The sequence below is a fragment of the Pezoporus wallicus genome, unplaced genomic scaffold (genome assembly GCF_028554395.1).
Source record: "Pezoporus wallicus isolate ANWC-B61680 ecotype Strahan unplaced genomic scaffold, APGP_CSIRO_Pwel_v1 contig_2871, whole genome shotgun sequence".
In the NCBI taxonomy this organism is placed as follows: domain Eukaryota; kingdom Metazoa; phylum Chordata; class Aves; order Psittaciformes; family Psittacidae; genus Pezoporus; species Pezoporus wallicus.
Window position 1 is genome coordinate 101,584 of NW_026640775.1, and position 18,845 is coordinate 120,428.

The 18,845-nt window shown below is 46.9% G+C and overlaps 1 protein-coding gene across 2 annotated transcripts; it reads left to right on the plus strand.

Moving 5' to 3' along the window:
- Positions 1–745: 745 nt before the first annotated feature.
- On the plus strand, positions 746–17,724 carry TMEM184B (transmembrane protein 184B). 2 transcript variants are annotated; one of them, XM_057420460.1, is made up of 9 exons: positions 746–1,009; positions 3,452–3,617; positions 7,016–7,106; positions 7,618–7,693; positions 10,529–10,620; positions 10,920–11,089; positions 12,281–12,475; positions 13,360–13,383; positions 14,407–17,724. In XM_057420460.1, the coding sequence occupies exons 1-9, from the start codon at positions 809–811 to the stop codon at positions 14,646–14,648; spliced, it is 1,257 nt and encodes a 418-aa protein (XP_057276443.1). In that variant the 5' UTR covers positions 746–808; the 3' UTR covers positions 14,649–17,724. The 2 variants fall into 2 exon arrangements, with proteins under 2 accessions (XP_057276443.1, XP_057276444.1); XM_057420461.1 differs by lacking the exon at positions 13,360–13,383 and having other exon boundaries at positions 748–1,009.
- The last annotated feature ends 1,121 nt before the right edge of the window (positions 17,725–18,845 follow it).

The following is an 18,845-nucleotide window of genomic DNA, read 5'->3' on the forward strand; positions in this document are numbered from 1 at the left end:
TCAGGTTAAGTTCATGTCATGTAGAAAACCATGCTGAGTTAATAGAATTAGTGACAGGTTGGCTAAGTTTACCATGCCATACAGTGTTTGGTATAAACATTACCTTTCATGCTCTTTTTTCTTGTGAGAAGAGCTTTCAGTGCCTGTCCTTCCAATGAAGGTGCTTTGGGCTGAGTTGGGTTTAAAAATGGCAGTAGGAGAGGTGGGGATTCCTTGCTGGAGGAATAAGGAGATTCTTCTTTCATCCTTGCTGCACAGTAACACTTTGTGGTGCCTCTTCTTGTTGCCTGCTGCTGCTTGTTCTGTTGCCTTCCAAATGAAGCTATAAGACTGGCAGACTAACTAGACTAGAACAGAGCAGAATAGCTAGTGCTTTTGTGGGAAGTAGAGCTGCTAAGTTAGGTGTGCCTGTCATCTTCCAGTACGGATGATTTAGATATTTCCTTCTGATCTTAGGTGAATGCTGTATTCATCTTGTTCTTAAATATTCTTATTGCAGAAAGGTAGTGACAGTGGTGGTGGCAGTGTTTTATGGTCTTGGGGAGGCTGTGTTGTGAGAGGTTCCTGAGGACCGCATGATTTGTTGTATCACGAGGGGTGGCACTGGCAGACTTACCCGGGTCCTGTTTGTAAAGCATGTGAGCAGCCTGGTGAAAGGCATGTGAGACATGCAAAGTACTGTTACTGTTAAGCTCCTGAGTCCTTTCAGCTGGGTTCAATTGCTTTTTTTTTTTCCTCTTCCTTGACAGATTTTGGCTTGTGGGTGCTCTTTAGCAATCCTAACTGGAACCTCACACCAAAAGACACCATGATGGTGATGACTGACGTCACTGCAGCCCCCGGATTGGGGTCAACTGCCACCACTCCAGCTGTGGCTCCCAACTTCTCCTGGATGCCAGAGGATGGCAGCCCCACGGCTGTGGAGCAGCCAATATTCCTCATGACCACTGCTGCTCAGGCAATCTCAGGTTTCTTTGTATGGACAGCTTTGCTCATCACCTGCCATCAGGTAAAACCCTGTCACTCACGCTTCTCATCCTTTTCTTTTCCCCACACATATTGAAGAACACATATGATCCCGTGGCATATCCCTCCCACATTCAGCTGTGTGATGGGGGTTTTCAGTCTCTGGAGTGGTACCAGGACCTCTTCTTTTGGGTCTAATATATTATCTGTGCTGATCAAGGTTGCAACTTTTATATGGGCCTTTTTTTGCCCAGATTCAGACAGTTTGCTGCTTCTCTGTAGTGTAAATGGAGAGGAAGCAAACTCTTTAAAACTAGTAAAACATTTGGCCATCTTTTGAGTGTTTGCAGAAAGGTATGTTATCTCAAGCCATCCTTTCCCAGGTCTAGTAGCTGAATCTAGCCATTTTGTTATTGTGTCAGCTGCTAGGTAAATGACTGTGGCCATCTGTTGTTTGACATACCTCCTTTGATCTCCTGTGCCAGTGGATTCCACAGGCTGAACTCTGCTGCGGAAAGGAGTAGCAGGAAATGTTTTATTTAACTTTTCTCCCCTCCCCTCTTTCTGGGGCAGGTGTCCTGGGAGCCAGAGCAAGTCAAACCCTGTATCCTGTTCCATACCTCTCTTTCATGCGGTCATCATGTGAACTGAAAAACACAGGGGGGAAATGCAAACCCTGTTATTTATCAACCTGTGTTTTGTACCTGTTGGTCCGTAGATTCCAGAGTGATGACTAGGGTCTAGAAAACTGCAGCCTATTCATGGAATACAGGGGCTAGTGAAGTTCAAAAATGCATTAGTCGCTGATGAATAAGACTAACACCTGCAGTTTCACCAGCTTGGGTACCGATTACAGGTGCCATGGATCCTCCTGTCAAATTGACCACCTGCTGAGGGTAGGAAGAAGTCTTTCCTGGGGGTATAGCATTGCAAAGTTAGGCATTAATGCTCTTCTCTGCAGAAACCAATGCAGGTCAGTGCCAGAGAGACGCTGTTGATTGAAACACACTGTTGTCCTCTTCCAAGGCAGCAGTTCCTGTGCTTTTGTAGGCACCCGGATCACAGGGCTCTTGTGACATCCCAAGGGCAAAGCTTGGAGTCATCTGAACTCCGGTGTCAGCTATCCTTGTGCTGGGTCAGATGTGTCACTGGGATTGTCACAAGGAAAAAATACCCCTAAGGTCTGTTAGTTTATTTCCAACCTGTTATTCTCAGGAAACGAGACTTTTTTGAGCTCCTCATGGGTTAGGGAGAGGAAACAGATGTATTTGTAGCCCTTCAGCTGATTTTGACCAAATCTGCCCAAGAGGCAAGGAGAGATGAGCAGCAAGTAGCTAGGGAGAGAGAACTTGCTCTCGCTTTCCAAGGAAAGGTGAGATCATTAGTGTATGCTTTGTTTTAGACCTTGGAGAATCCTCACAGCACCCCCAAATGTAAGGTGAAGCTTCAAGCAAATGCTTATGCTTCTTCAGGCAGCAAAGTCAGTCAGTCATGAGGCATGTACGTCATAAACTAGCTGTTAAGGCCAGCCGCTGGGGCAGCAGCTTGGTGAGGGTTGCATATGGAGGCCTTGTCTCTGGAGAATGTGCCCTCTGCTTCACTGTGGTAGACAGAGTGTACCCACAACTCTGGCTGAAGCTCTGGCCATGTTACTAGGCCAGAGTAGTGCTCATCTTCAGGGTATGTTTGTGGTCAATACCTTTTCCAGGAGGTGGGTAGTCTGTGAGAAAGCATCTTAGGTGTGGGTTTAATGGTGGCTAACAAACTGTGAGCAGTGGTAGGGTGGGGACAGTGTGCTCCTTGCAGCCAGTGACTTACAGGGATTGGCATGTGTGCAAACTGTGGGACAAAGCAAGCGGTGTGTCTGCATGGTTCCTTTGAGCATGCTGGGTGAGCTCGGTGCTCCCTTGTTGGCTGACACGTTGTGGCTGTGCTGTCACCGATGTGCAGAATGGCACTTCTGGAGCCAAGATGGGTTGTGGCTTATCAGCTCTTGGCAGTGCTGTGAAGGGATCTCTTAGGTTGTTTCAGGTGAAAGTCTTGAAAGCATCCAAAGCTGCCAAGAGAGAGTGTTTAGAATGAGCATGGACTTAAGCTTCCCTCTTCAGGGAAAAACAGCCTGCAGTGATATAAATCTTTAGGTACTTCAAACAGGTTAGCAGGAATATAGGGCTGAGAACTGGGGAGAAAAGGTATGAACAAAAGAATATGGGCAAGGTGATGATAACAACAGTAAATTAATTCCCTATAAGTGACTAGGTTAGAAATGCCTCCACTTCCTTTTCTTCCCTCTGCAAACTAAGGGGTACTGTATTAATATTGTGTGATAATGGTGATTTGGTTTTAATTTTATATTATTACTTTGAGGCCATCAAGAGGTGAGTTATTGAGTTTGTTTTTCCTTGCCCAGTTGACTCTGCAGTTTTACTTTCTCCTCTCTACTCCATATCCTGCTGATCCTGGTCTCCCCTCTCCCTTCTCTCAGATCTACATGCACCTTCGCTGCTACAGCTGCCCAAATGAACAGCGCTACATTGTTCGGATCCTCTTCATTGTGCCCATTTATGCCTTTGACTCATGGCTCAGTCTGCTGTTCTTCACCAATGACCAGTACTATGTTTACTTTGGCACAGTGCGGGACTGCTATGAAGGTAAAAAGGGGTCAGACAGAAAATGGGGGAGGCGGGAAGTCTCTGCCTTGAGAGAATTTTTGCTTCTGGCTGGGGACATTTAGAAGCATCACTGTCACCTACTGAGACAAAGTTTTACAGGGTGCCTCACTAGATGACATGTCTTGCTCAGTGCCTGAAAGTCCCAGAATCATAGGATGCTTTGGGTCGGGAAGGACCTTGAAAGATCATCTTAGTGCAACCCGCATGCTATGGGCTGGGACATCTTTCACTAGACCAGGTTGTTGAAATCCCCATCTAACCTGATCTTCTTCTCACTGGCTGTGAGCATGATAAGATGCATTGAGCCTTTTCTCCAGTGTTCTGTAGAGACAAAGTTTATGATTTTCCTTTGCTTCAGGAAGGTATGGAGCCAGAAATCTGATTCTACCTGCTATAAAGCAATTTATCAGTTAGCTCTTTCTAACAGCACTTAATCAGCAGTCAGACACTTGCTGTGTTCTGTTTTCTTGGTGCAGTTTGTTAGCAATGTATTCTTCTGGTCCCATCCTGTGGCCACTTGTGTGCTCATGCAGGGTATCACAGCCACCACATGCTGGGGTTCGTGGGGTGTAAAGTGCTTTGGAGTCCTGCAGGAGAGAGGGTGCCATGTTCAGGATGAGTTACTCGTTGCTGTGGTTTTGGTTATCTGCAGCAGATAACACAACTGTTGTATGCAAGGGAAATGGTTACTCTCCAATAAATGCTGTCTACATTTCCTTCTTGACCTCATCCAGAAAGAAGCTTCTGCCCACCCAGGAGGAGAAACTATTCTGGCAGTGTATTTTTGAGGACAGTTTATCACTATACCCTCATTAAATCATGTTTCATTGGTGCAGTTGCTGTGGTGAGATCTGCATTGCAGAGAGGTGCCCCAGCCATGTGAACAAGTTAATCAACTGAAGGGACCAGCAGGCCCTCCTTCACATCCATGACAGTGCTCTGAGATGCAGCACCAGATGGCAGATGCACACACGTGATTCAGAAGGCATCTTTGTTTGGGCCTGTGTTTTTTCGTTCCCTGCTCTGCATGCGTGTGCAGGTCTAGCAGGAAGCTGCTGCTCTGCCAAACTCCTCTCCTAGCAACAGCCAGTATCCCTCTGCCTCAGGGAGTTTGCAAACATCTGAGCATCTGCTCAGGAAGCAGCCGTTGCTCTGGAGTTCCCCTCAGCATGTTGGGCTGTGCAAGAAGGCTACAGGTGGAGGCGAAAGCACCTTTGGTCAGCAGGTTCTCTCCCTTCCTTTTTCTGGAGATTGCTTTAAAACAGCCTTTTTGTTCTCTTCCCTCCTTTGCCATCCATCTCATCCTTTCTTTTGTGGGGAGGATTTTAGATTGCGAAGCAGGGAGGAGCTCTGTTAGGGAATGGGGCAGAAGACCCTACTAATACATTTTAAAACCTATCTTGGGCCATTTAGGGGCATTTCATAGCATGCATTAGGAGGAGCAGACTTTGGTGATGTTCTTTCACATGACTCTGTTTCTGTACAAGTCTGGGTGTCGGTAACTGACAAAAGTAGATTCGTTTTTTCTTATGTTGATGTCATGAGCACCATCTGATGAATGTGGATCACGACTGGAGAAGAGTTCTTTTGCTGATGGGGTGAGCTTTGATAGTTAGCACTCATTTCTCTTGAAGATGAATGGACAAATATTTCCCCCTCCTTTTTTTTTTTTGTTATGGAATGTTCTTCCTCTGTTGTCATCTATTCCCTAGTGCTTGTGAAATGGGCAGCTGGTATTGTAATGACCACATCAGAGGGCAGGGGTCACTGGAGGACAATAGGAAAAGCTCAGCTTTTCTTGCTCTGGGTGCTGGAAGCTGTCAGCTAAGTTGTAGGAAAATTGCAGGCAAAAGGAGTTATCACAGTTATTTCAATAAGTTTTCCATGATTGGTGTTTTCTCTTCTAATTAGGGCTTTCGTAAGATCGTTGCTGTGTGAGCATACCTAACTTTCTTCAATCACAAGGATTACAGATGCGTAACAATATCCCAATTACATAGACAGAAGCAGGTATACCACTGGCTTTTATGTGCTGTAGCATTCTTGCCAGCTGGGCACGTGTACAAGCTGTAAATACAAGGTTTTGAGATGATGAGTGTTTTGGGGAGTGTTAAGTACCTCTTTTCCAGGGCATAGTTTGGATGCTTGTAGAAGAGTTAGAGTTGATGTCTGTCTCTGACTTTGGAAGTCCATCCACATGGGAAAATTGACCTCAGGTCTAATAACTAGCTGCTTGGTGAGGTCAGCTTCTCAGCACTGTACTTTATTAGGCTTTCTTTCTTATTTCCAAGTTCCTCGAGACTTCTGTTTCCATCCCAAGTTATTTTCTCTTTGTATTATGTCATTGCTGGGGGGTAAACCCAGGATTTGGGTGTTGGCATTCCAGAGAATTTCCAGATACAGGCTGTCATAGAAAACTATGTTGAAAGAAGGGTCACCTGCTCTTCCGTTTTGGCCCAAGGCTGTATGTGGCAAACTTAAAGAGTACAGTCCTTGCCCTAAAAATCTCACAACTTTATGATAGTCCAACAGCAATTATAGCAGATCAAGAGAGTGGCAGATGGGGCATGTACAATTAAGTACAATTAAGTGGGTTTGGATCCTGTGAAATGGAAACCTCTCCGTAGTTCTGATGAGAGTGCTCCCCACAGCATCTTCACCTCAATTTATATATATCAGCAAAATTGAGCCTTGAAGAGGACCGAAGTGGGGCAGAGTATTAGCAGTCAGTCTGAAAAGTCCTTCCTCATCTGTACCAGCTTGCTGGAGAAGGCAGAAAGGAGCTGGCCCAGAAGCCTGTTCAGTGCACAAGAAATTTCAGCTTTCTGAGGAAATGAAGCACAGAGGCTGTTTTTCAAAAGTCTCTGCCAGCCATAAAAACAGTTTCACTGATTAGTAGAACCCCTCTGTTTCTCCAACTCCTACGTCTACAGTCTGGTTACTTCAGAGAGAGAAACTGTGTTCCTCACCTAACAGGTTAAATATAGGAGATAAGATATGTCTGATGAATCAGAGAGAACTTTTCCAAATTATTTAGTACCCATGTAATGTCCTGGAATGGTGCACAGGAACCCAGTAAAGAATGGCATCTTACAGATGCCAAGTAAAACAGAGACTGTCCAAAATGTTATATGGTCCTGTGACCCTTTTGGCATGAGTCATGGAACTGGCCTGGGACCTTGGCCACACTCCAGTTCAAATAGTCTTGTGAGTGCTGAGGTAGGGTGATAAATGAAGAGAAAATAATCTGCAGTGCTTTGAAGGGAAAGATGCTGCATAAGCAGTCCCTGCTAATGTTTGGTCTGTTGCCTGTACTCTTGGTCCTTGCACCTGTTTTGAAGTTGATTGTCATTTTGCTCTGATTGATGTCTTTGCAGCCTTTGTAATATACAACTTTCTCAGCCTCTGCTATGAGTACTTGGGAGGGGAGAGCTCCATCATGTCTGAGATCAGAGGGAAACCAATTGAGTGAGTATTTATTGTGCTTGCAGCATGACACTCTCCTCCTTCTGTGCCTATCTCTGCCCTGAAAAACTGTGTCAGGTGGCAAGTGTCTGCTGGGACTGGGCAGCATGGATGGTGGTGATGTACCAGTGCTCTGGTCTGAGACAGATCAGGCTGATCACATCCTCTTAGGCAAGCTGAACTGATTCACAGCTTTTCTGGGCACCTGCCTACTCCTTTGTTTCTTTTCTTATTCCTGTCTCCTCCTTTAAATAGTTTCTGTCTTCAGTTGGTTGTGTGTGCTTCCTCTAGGATCTGTCAGTTAAATAAATAAATAAAATAGATTAGAGTATGGAATTGGGATGTTGTTTTAAATTCGTCTCTGAAAGAGGGTATGGCTGTAACTGTAGTCATGGTTGGAGAAAGCACTAGTACTGCAACTTCATTACAGAGTGGTAGACAAAGAGGGTAGGAATCTTGCACTCTAGCCCAAATCTTGGTTCTGAAACCTGTCATCTTGTGTTGGTCCTTTCAGGTCCAGCTGTGTATATGGGACTTGCTGCCTGTGGGGAAAAACCTATTCTATTGGATTCCTGAGGTTCTGCAAACAGGTAGGGGCAGGAGGAACTGTGCCATCTTCCAGGAGTGAATGAAATTTGGGGGTGGCAATGGTGCCTTTTGCTGCTGAACTTTTGAGATGAGCACTTCTTTGAGGGGGGTTTTAATAGCATTTTGAAAGACAGCTGAGGAGAGATGCTGTTTTGTGAGCTGATTTGTTTTGAATGATCGTACTATTTTCCACTGAATCCTGCGTCAGGAAGGCCTCAGTAAAAGACACAATTTATCTCCTGTATCTGATATGAGCCCTGGGAAGAAAATCTGATTTCCTCTTCCTTTACTGGATTGCAGAGGTCCCAGCTTTGAGAAATAGATGGCTGCGTTGTGTTGCAGACACCCCACAGTTGTGTAACAGCCTCCTGAATTCCCAGTGCTGCTGTTGTGGTTTGGAGTTGAGGAGGGGGGTGGAGGTTAAGTGTGACACAGTGCTTTGTAGGAGGAACTGAGTATTGTTCACCATGTGTGTCTGCCTGTGCTGAATTGGGTATGTTGAGGGGGAGGGAATGGGGGAGATCTAAACCTCGATACAGCCCTTGTCTGCTCATCCCAGGTCAGTCACCTCTGGCTGCCATGAAACAGCAGGTGAGTTTCAAGGCTTTGCTCACTTGCTGGAATGAACACATGAGGTTTCTGTGGAGACAGCATGAAGCAGGTCTGGTTCTTTGAAAGGGCTCAGGTCATTGTAATTCCAGTCACTGGGTGTAGATCTGCCCCAGCTTCTCCTCCACATCAAGACCCTTCTTTTGTGTTTTAGCAGTGTGCAGAAACATCAAAGGTACAATGCAGCCTCACAGTAATACCCAGTGTTAATCTCTGCAGCACAATTGACCTTTTTCAAAGGACCACATCTTTATTTTCTCTCTTCTGTTTCTCTCTGTCCCATTCTCTGTCCTCATGGCTTTTACGTTTTCTTCCTTGATGCTTTATTTTCTAATCTGCTCCCACGGTGCTGTTTCACCTGTTTCTCCCTGGCTTCACTTGTACACCTTTTGATTCAATGCATTTACCTGTTCTTTTTGCTTCTAATGTTAACTTTTGCCTTTTAAATATGTCATAAGCAGATCAAGGTTGAATGAGTGTTGGGGAAATGATTTCCCTTAGGCGTCTTCTTTCCCATTTCACTCTGGCAGTTATCTCCACATGGGTTGCACTGGCTGTGTTTGGAAAGTTTTTCTCACAGCGAGGACTAGAAGCACCTTTTTTTTTGGTGGGGGGAGGTTCTGCTGGTCACCTGCAATTCCTCAACTCATCTGGTAACTGGCTTGCGTGGATGTTTCGCTTTTCTTTTGCTGCTGTCTGGCAGCAATTCTTATAGTCAGGCCTGCCCTTTGCAAACTGCTAAGTCTGCTGAGGAGGCTGTAAGGGAGGTGTCTTGCAAAGGGATGTTTAAATACTTCTGTCCTCTTGACTCGAGTTTATGTTACCTTGGTGAGAAATTTTTGACACCAAGACTCACTTTTCTAGTACTTCCAGTATTGCTGAGTAAGACCTATCAAGGCAATTTCTTGGGAAGGCAGGTGCCAAAGGGCAGCAGAGCAAATCTCAATGCAGATGTGTGCAGTATCTACCATCACTATGATCAGGCAGCGAAATATACTGGAAGGAGCACCTTGCCGGTTTTATCCATCCTCAGCATCTTCAGGACTCTTGTTGCCTCCCACTGCCACCTGCTCATTTTCTGGTCTTTCCAGCCCCTTTCATCCTGAAAGAATCTGTTATAACCATTCCTTCTTTCCACTTTCACTGTTACCCCAAGCTGTTCTGAACTGTGGGTCAGAGTCTGGCTGCATTGCCTGTGGCTCTCCAGCAGTTGGGTGGTGTGCTGGAGGCTGTGGTGTAAAATTTGGACAGCTTGTGTCCTTCAAGATATCTTGATCAAGATTCTCTGCTGGGCCTGTGTCTGATAACCCGCACAGATGGGTCACACACCATCCATGTGCTTCCTGTATGCTGTAGCATCTTCTAGGGAAGCAACTAAAAATAGGATGTGGTGGTTTGAATTACAGGGAAATGGTTAAAACATCCCCAGATTGGAAGGAGGGGAAGCTTAGAGGACAGAGTTGTTTACCAATTAGCTTGACCTTTTCCAGTTCACATATTTACAGTGACTCACTAACTGGCATGTGCTGGGGTTTTTAATCTCCTTGAAGTCTTATGACCACTAACAAATTGCATCGTATCCAAAGCAATTATTCGTGCTTGGTTTTGCCTTCTTTCCATGCACAGCCCTCCCCACATGTGCACAGGTCAGCACCTGCCCAGGCTGTCCAGCCTAGTTCAGGGAGATACAGGTGACATTTTTGGGGTCATAACTCTCTGCTCTCTTAGGACCTTGAAGTTCAGTGTCTCCAGAAAGGTGAAGAATGGGGTGGCTTTGAGAGAGGAGTCATCCCAGTAGGAGCACTGATTTATATTGGCAGAATGGATAGAGCTGATCCCAAGTGCCATGGAGTCTTTGGGGAGATTCAGTAAAGGTTGTGTTGGTGACAACAGAATAGCTCTTAACTTCTGTTTGGCAGCACATGTTGCTGTGTGTACAAATTCCTTAATATGGTGGCAGTTGTCAAAGTGCCTCCTCAAGAGAGTTGGATTCCCCTCCATCCCATCCAGGGGACCTTTTTGCCTAGCTTTATGGTAGCCATGGATTGGAGTTTGCTTCCCTTCCCAGTATCCCATCGATGAGCAAGTGGTGGGGTCAGACTCCTTGGTGAGGCTGGATTGTGTTGCCTTGCTGAGTTGTCCCAGTGGACACTCCATTGTGGTGCTGGCTTGGGAACTTGGCTTTTTGCACCTCCTGCTTTCTCATTTTTTCTCTTTCATTCCTGTAGGCTACCCTGCAGTTCTGTGTGGTGAAGCCCCTCATGGCAATCAGCACAGTCATCCTTCAGGCCTTTGGCAAGTACCAGGATGGTGACTTTGAGTAAGTTTGTTTGTCTAGCTTGCAAGCCTTAGCTGGACCTCCTCTGTCTAGCTGGCCTTATTGTCCATGTGTGTGCTGGGCTCTGGGAAAAGACAGAGGGACAACACAGGCTGAATATTCACGTGAGAAAAGAGGGCAGAGGTAAGCCAGTTGGCTTCAGGTTTTTCTTACCTGTGTTTGGGGGAGGGAGTGGGACAGGGAGCCAGGAAGGAAATGGAGTCTTAGAACTCCCCAGTGAGAGTGGCAAGGGGAAAATCTCAGGCTGAAATCTCAGGCATTTGTCTATCTTGTCTTTTCAGTGTAACCAGTGGCTACCTCTATGTGACGATCATCTACAACATCTCTGTCAGCCTGGCACTGTATGCCCTGTTCCTTTTCTACTTTGCCACACGTGAACTGCTTAGTCCCTATAGCCCAGTCCTGAAGTTCTTCATGGTGAAGTCTGTCATCTTCCTGTCCTTCTGGCAAGGTGAGCTGCTTTTCCCTTCCTGTGGTAGGCACAAAGAGTTCTCTGCAGGGGCTCGGACACTAGAGTTGATAGAGCAGACAGTGATTAACAGCCAGAATGTCTTTCTGGTATTACTATGTTTGGTTTATTGTCTTTCATTGCTTTTCTCTGGGAAACCTGTTTTGCTCATTTTCCTCTTTGTTTCTGAATTTTCCCTTTCTCTATGCATGTGCACACTTGTATCTGCCTGGCAAAATCAGCTGTTTGGATGGAGAGTCCTTTCCATTACTGGAACAATCATAAAACACAAGCTGCCAACATTTTATCTGCATGGTGCCATTTGATTGATTAAAGTGGCACATCTAAAAATTTGTAGTACTTTTAGTCTCTAGAAATAAAATTTTAATGGCATGTCTGTGATTCATGTGAGTGCAGTGTGTGCTGCCACAGAACCATCACCGAGTGGAAGGGCATTCAGAATATGTATGCGTGATGCAGAGGCACATTCAGAAAGCTGAAATTCCACCTGGCCTTAGTGCTTCCTACTAATTGGCTTTAAGCATTTCCCTGTTGAGTGCCCTGCTTTGGTTTACTCGGTTGTACTTCAAAGACTAATTGAGTAGGAAATTAGGTGGAATTTAGGCTGTTGGAATATGGCCCATCATCCCTGTTTACAGACAAACTAATAAGCTGTCTAGTTTATCATCTTGAGACTTCTGGTCATACACTTTCTGCCTTCTCTGGAATTCTTCAGCCAGCTGGCTATGGACAGGGAGAAACATCCTTCTTGCAGTGGTGTGTCAAAAATGCTTTATGCTTAAATGAAAAGCTCAGTTACTTCATTTTTCCACTCTAACTAGTGGAAGAGCTGAGATCACAGAAATATCTGACCACTTCTTACCCTTTTGGACTTGGTTGCATCCTGCAGCAGCTAATTCCACAGTTTATGCGTCAGCTGAGAATAGAAGAGTGTCTTCAGTGTTCGAACATTCTTTACATGAAGCATCTGAACCTGCTTAAAATATTTGTCTCATTTATTCCTCCTTTCTCTGTTGTACATCTGAGTGTAGGTGGTAGTATCTAGCATGCTTTGTAGCTCCTGTGTTAAATGGGTTTGATCTAGGGCATACAGCACAGATAGCTATTCCAGTTCCTTACAGTTAGTATGCAGTCACATTTTCTGCATTTACATGAGCTTGTCGCTTTGTTTAGGGATGCTGTTGGCCATCTTGGAAAAGTGTGGTGCCATCCCCAAAATCCACTCTGCCAATGTGTTTGTGGGTGAAGGCACAGTAGCTGCTGGATATCAGGACTTCATCATTTGTGTAGAGATGTTCTTTGCAGCCATCGCCCTGCGCCATGCCTTCACGTACAAGGTGTACGTGGACAAGAGACTTGATGCCCAAGGTAAGAAGTATGCCAGTGCATATGGCATGTCTATTTGGTAGTAATACTGGGTGGAGACTGGTCCCTCTGACAGCCAACACAGTGATATGACTCCCAACCCGAATGCTTGGAAAACATCACATCCTCTCCTATGGTGTCTGAACAGATTCATTGTGCAACAGGTCTGCAGGGCAGAAACCTTGTCTGAATTGCACTGTTCCCTTTTCAGTTCCCCAGTATGCCACCCACGACAGCTTGTTGCAGACCTGAGAGCTGCAAGAAGTTGCATCCTTTTCATAGAGTGGGCTTGTCCTTCTTCCTGTCTCCCCAAAGGGGAACTCCATTGCTTCAGATTGTGCAACAGACTGAAGGCAGGAGGGACAGGGCCTGAAACAGCTCTGTTTTGAATCTGGTTCAGGAAGATGAGGCTGTGCTTTGGCAACATGTTTGGCTCAGAGGAGGAGGATGTTCCTGTAATGACTTTGTCTGGGCTGGGCTGCTGGAAGTCTTATTCTGGGGAAAAGGGAGGTGGATGTTATCTCTGGGAAGAGGGGGCTTTCATGCCCAGTGGTACAAGTACATTCAGTATTCTCTAAATAAAGGGATTCCATCCTTCTGGGAAGACTCTGCACTGAGCTGTGGGAAAACAGCAGCCCTTGGCCAGTCTTAATGTAGATGATCCCTTCATCCCAGCCAGCCCCAGAGGTTTTGGAAGGACAGTGGTCACAGCTGCGGGAGATGAGATTTGTGGATGATGAAAGGGTAAAGCACTGGCCAGTAGAGTGGGAGATGTTTGAGTGGTGGGTCTTGTTCAGTTCTTGTTATTTCCTCTCTCTTTCTCTCTTTCTCTGTTTCTCCTCTCCCTTTTCTCTTTCCCTTGCTTTGGCTACTGGTCCCTGATGCAGCTGTTCCATCATATGGACCATACGGTAGGTACAGCATGCCCTATGTGTTTGTCTCCGTTGGTTTTTAACTGGATCCTGTTCTGCCCTGATTCCCAGCCTGCCTACTGCCTGCTCTGTCCCTTGTTTACCCTTCCTTGTAGGTCTGTAACTTGACTGCCTCACACAGCTGCTTTAGGGTTGTCTGGGCAGTGGCATAATGCCTGTTGAGAGCGTTTCTGTCAGGACTATGTGACTGTCTCTCCAGAGAGTTGCATGGGCTGTGAATGAGCTGGTTTGCTCTCTCACCCTGGCCTCCCTTCACTTTCATAATTGCCACAGATGATCAGCATGCTTTGCTCATCTCGGGAGCTCATTCCCAGCATGAGCGGAGCCAAAAGCCCATGCTGGAAATGGAACCTAGAAGCCAAGAGAAATGGCAGCTCTTAGAAGGACACACGGCCTTCCTCTGTGCTCAGCACTTGGGTGGGACAGTCTCCAACTGTTGCTTCCTTCATGGTACCCCTGTGACACCTTCCAGCTGTGGAGTGCCCCTAGTACTGCCTGTTCCCCCCTTTCCCTCCTCCCTCCACTGCTTTCCACTTTCATGGTCAGTTTCCTGTGGGCACCTCAAAACTGCCTATCAGTCTAATTTCCAGTGAGCAGGAATGGTGAATGCCATTTCTCCTTTGTTTTTAGAATTTCCTTAGTTTTTGTCTTCTGAAACTCTTTACATGAGCACCTCCCTACCTGACTGTCTTCACCCAAGCCAGCACAGGTAGTGCGCAGTGGAGGTTGTTGCTGTGGGTATATCCCATTCTCATGGAATGTCCCCCATGTGGTTCTGAGGCAGATTCACTTGGCTAAAAGGGGCTGGATTTAGGAGCACTACTGGTAAAACCTGACAATTTGTGTGGCATTTCCTCAGCAGCTGCTTAAGGAAGTCTGAAAAGTCTGGAAGTCTCCAGGATGTAGGATTGCATGTTCCCTGTTCTCCTCACCTTTATGTTATGGGGTGTGGGGGAAGGCAGCAGTGTTCTTCACTTGTCCCTCCCCATCTTGCCCCAACAGGTCGCTGTGCTCCCATGAAGAGCATCTCCAGCAGCCTCAAGGAGACCATGAACCCCCACGACATTGTCCAAGATGCGATCCACAACTTCTCCCCAGCCTACCAGCAGTACACCCAGCAGTCAACGCTGGAGCATGGTCCCCCCTGGCGCAATGGTAGCCACGTTATCTCACGTTCCCACAGCTGCTCGGGTGCCCGTGACAACGAGAAGACCCTCTTGCTGAGCTCCGACGATGAATTCTAGTAGGGGAAGCTGCTGGCACAGGCTGTCATTTTTCTTCTGTTGATTTGGTGGTTCCTTTTTAATTTATTGAAGCAGAAACAAGTCATATCACTTCCTAGAGAGTGCAGATTGCAGAAATGGGCACTTCCCATTAGCTTTTGTGGGCATGGACACGATGAGTGGTGCGGAGGTGGGGGAATGGCCAAGACTCTGTTCTCGAGCCCATTCCTTACAGCAGCAATTGACTGGAATCCATTGAAGCAAAGCTCCAGGGTTTAGGGCTCTGGCATCCCACGCCTGCCCAGCTTGGTGTGGACTGTGACTGGCCAGAGCCTGGAGTTGTGGCCAAAAACGTTTTTGTGTTTTTTTCCAGCTGGATAACCTGACCTGTATTCCTCTTCCTGAATGGTTGATGTAGGCACAGTTTTCTCCCCCAGCTCCCTGGTACTAACGCCTCTGTGATCCTTGGGAAGTGCGATCAGGATGCAGCGATAAGCATTCCTGAGGACCACACCAGACACTGGTCTCTCTGTAGTCATTGCCTTGAATGCTTAGAAAGGAACATCTGCCCTCACCCACTACTCACCTGGTTGTGCAGTCCTGTACTTGAGTGAGCAGGGGATTAGAAAGACTTTTGTCCTGTTCCTCTGCACCCTGCATCTCCCCTGCTCCCCGTCAAAGCTGATACATGTTGAAGCTCAGCAGGGATGGAATTGCTGTATCACAATGGCAGGGTTTTCTAATCGCCAGGTGTCTAAGCTTTCCATCTCACCTGCATTCTTCTCTGATTCTATGATTCTGGTGGCAAGAAGCCTCCCTGGAGCATCTGTCTTCTACTGACAAGACTGAGGATTGGCTGTGATAGCTGGTGGAAATCTGTAGAGCTCTGGTCCTTTCATCCTTCTTTGGGAAAGGAAGATACGTGAACACTAGAACCCTTTTTCTTCTTGTTTCCTGTCCCCCACTGACCTAGCTGCCCCTCTTAAAGGTGTGGGTTGCACCAGGTAGCTGCCCAAGCAGGTCCTGGTCTTGCAAGTAGCTCTCCCTGCACTGGTCATCACTGACTTCCCCTTTGAGCTGCACAGGTTTTGCCCTTAGGCTGGAAGGGATGTTGTACACTCCTTTGCTTTTTATCTCCATAGCTGTTCCAGGCCAAACTGGAGCAGACTTGAAACCTGACATGATCTCTCTGGTTCAAGTTATCCCTCATAGTTTTCCAAGCAGCAGTTTCTCCTGCACATTTCACAGGCCCTTCAGCAACTGCATTGTTACCAAGGATGGACCCAGAATCCATGAGAGTGGGAAAAGAAGCTTCCCCTTGCTTTTGTTGGGTTTTTGGTTTGGCCCCTAGGTATTTAGTGGAGCCAAATAAAAACAAAATGATCCCTCTGTAGATCTATCCAGGGACCAGGAAATGACTCTTGCTCGCTTAAAATTGTCTACGGTAGGAGCAGGGAAGCACGCTCAAGTACTGTGGATCAAATGCCCCGTACCCTCATGCAGGAAGCAAATGGAGGGGTTGGAGCAAGCTTCTGTGTTCTTGGCTGCAGTTTCTCTGTTCCTCTCCTGCTTGATGCCTACCGTGCTGTCAGCAGACCTGTGCATTCCCAGATTGCCCCCCATTGCTCTGCTGGGAGAACAGGGGGTTTACCAGCTGGAGTTCACCTTTCCTCTTGTATCCTAATCTATGTGCTTGATTCACTTTCTCAGAAGCAATTGTGAGCAAAGAGCACCTCATTTACTCAGCACCCCTGCCAGAAGCCTGCAGTCAGGAGCAGGAGGAGAAAGGCTTGAAGAGAGGGAGGTTTGCTCCCTGCCATGAGGATAGGATAGGGGAAGGCCTAAGGACAATGTCAGGGCAGTGTCTCCTTCTCCACTCGTGTCTGGGAGGGTGGTGAAGCAGGTGGGGGCAGCGATGCTGACTGTTGAAGCAGGACCAGTGGATCCAGCAGCTTCTCTGCTGCTGGAGTTCCCCATGTGCACACCTCCTGTGATGCCATGCAGTTTGTTACTGCGTTTCCTAAACCTGTCACTGGTTAAAAGGGCACACAAATGCTGGCTGCCAAGCTCCACGTGGGCTTGATGTAAAACTCCTTCTCCTCACACCTGGAAAGCAGGACTGAAGATCAAATGGGCTTTCCTAATATCTTCCATGGTTCTGATTAACAGCCCTTTAGGGTGAGTCTCTCTTAGGAAAGCGGGGCGTGGGACACGATCCCTTCCTCCCCTCCCCTTGCATTTGCAGGCCTTGATGATGTCCCAGTGTCACTTCATTGGTGATTGTCCTCAGTCTTTGTTGCATCAGGTGGCCGAGTTCTGAACTCTCTGGGGTTGCCCCTTTGAGTTTGAAGGTGATCCAGGCTTGGGGAAGCTTTTTATTACTATTATTTTTAGAGATTTTGAACTGTATGCTGCATACACATGCTGCAGAGGATCTGGGTATTTTTGAAGCTTCCTGTGTGTAGTGGTTTCAAGTAGAACCCTTTTGCACTAGTTGCCTTTGGAGAGACCTGGTGAAAAACTAGTGCCCAAACAACAGTCAGCTGCCATGTGTTATAGTTTTATATACATAGGTATTTTTTGACACCACACAAAATCATCTCTGAGCTTCCTGCTCTCCCTCACCACAGGCACGTGCCAGAGCAAGGACTGGCTCTGACGCTGCTCTGACTTGGAGGAGCAAGTAGAAGACCCGGAGTTTGAGACCAAGGTGGCCAAGGCATCCATGGTCTTTCAGGTCTGCTTGCAGTAGCCCAGGGCCCCAACAAATCTGTTGGTTCCAGGAATAAGCCCTTGGAGCTGCTTTCCCTCACCTGCTTCCCCTCTCCTTCCTTCCTTCCTTTTTTGTTTACCATGTAACATAGCCATGGGATTTGTTTATTATTTTTCCATATAGAGTAGTTCTTTGTATATAAATGACTGAAAAAAAAAAAGTATGATAAATAAGACAGAGTCACCTAGTTTTGTACCTATTGTGTTTAACTGATGTGAGCTCAGCGACAAGCCGCTCTCTCTATTTTGGTCTTTGTGACATTATACTCTGCAGAAATGAGCAAATATGATGACAAATAAAAATATAGAGATAATATAGATTGTACTTAAGCTGCCTCTGCGTGGTGCTGTCTGGATGGCTTCTCTGAAGCGAGCTTGAGCTTTTGCTTATTGCAGGGGCTGAGGCTCAGTGGGTCTTGTCCTTCTAGTCTTGTTTTAGGGAGGGAACCTTCATGCAATGAAGCAGCCCTTATACCAGCCTGGGGCTGAGATGTCACTGACGGCCCAAGGCAGAAGCAAAACGTATTTGTCGAAACCCTGGAGCACAGATGGATCCTGATCTTGGGATGCTCAGTGTGAAACACCTCTAGGAGAAAGAGGGCTGCTGTCTCTGACATAGGTTCCAGCAAGCAGCAGCTCCGTGTTGTATTTCTGTGAGCAGTGGTGGGCTGGGGCAGTTTGCAGTAGCAGAAGGAATATGAACATAAAACCTGGAACCACTATGTGAGCACTCCAAGATGCTGGCAGGCTGGGACCCAGCATCAGGGAACATGCTCATCACTTCTACTTCTGTTCCAAGGAAAGGCAGGTTTTTCCCCTTGGGAGGATGTCAAGCTTCACCTCTGGGTAAGGCACCTACCACACGTCCTTCCCCTTCTCCTGCCACCCACAGACATGAGCTCTCTGCTTTCCTCCTTGCTGGTGAGGTCACCCTGCAGGGGAGGTTTTGGGGAGGGCTGCTCTGATGTCACCTGTCTCTCCTCCTGCAGCAGGTGCAAGGGCAGCCTGGAAGGAATTTTTCTAGTGAAAAGCATTATCTTTCTTAGGAAACAAGATTCACTGCAGCCAAACTGCTCCTGAAAGCAAAAGCTTTGGGGGATGATTATCAGCTGGCTGCCTGAGCCCTTCCAGAGCCTATAAACTTTGAGAAGAAAAGGCTCGTGTGAGATCTTGTAACAGCCTTCCAATACCTAAAGGGGGCCTATGAGAAACCTGGAGACAGGCTTTTTACAAGCGCATATAGTGACAGGAAAAGGGGGAATGACTTTAGACTGAAAGCGGGGAGATTTAGATTAGATATAAGGTAGAAATTCTTCCCTCCGAGGGTGGTGAGGCCCTGGCACAGGTTGCCCAAAGAAGCCGTGGCCGCCCCATCCCTGGCAGTGTTCAAGGCTAGGCTGGACAGGGCTTGGAGCAACCTGGCCTAGTGGAAGGTGTCCCTGCCCA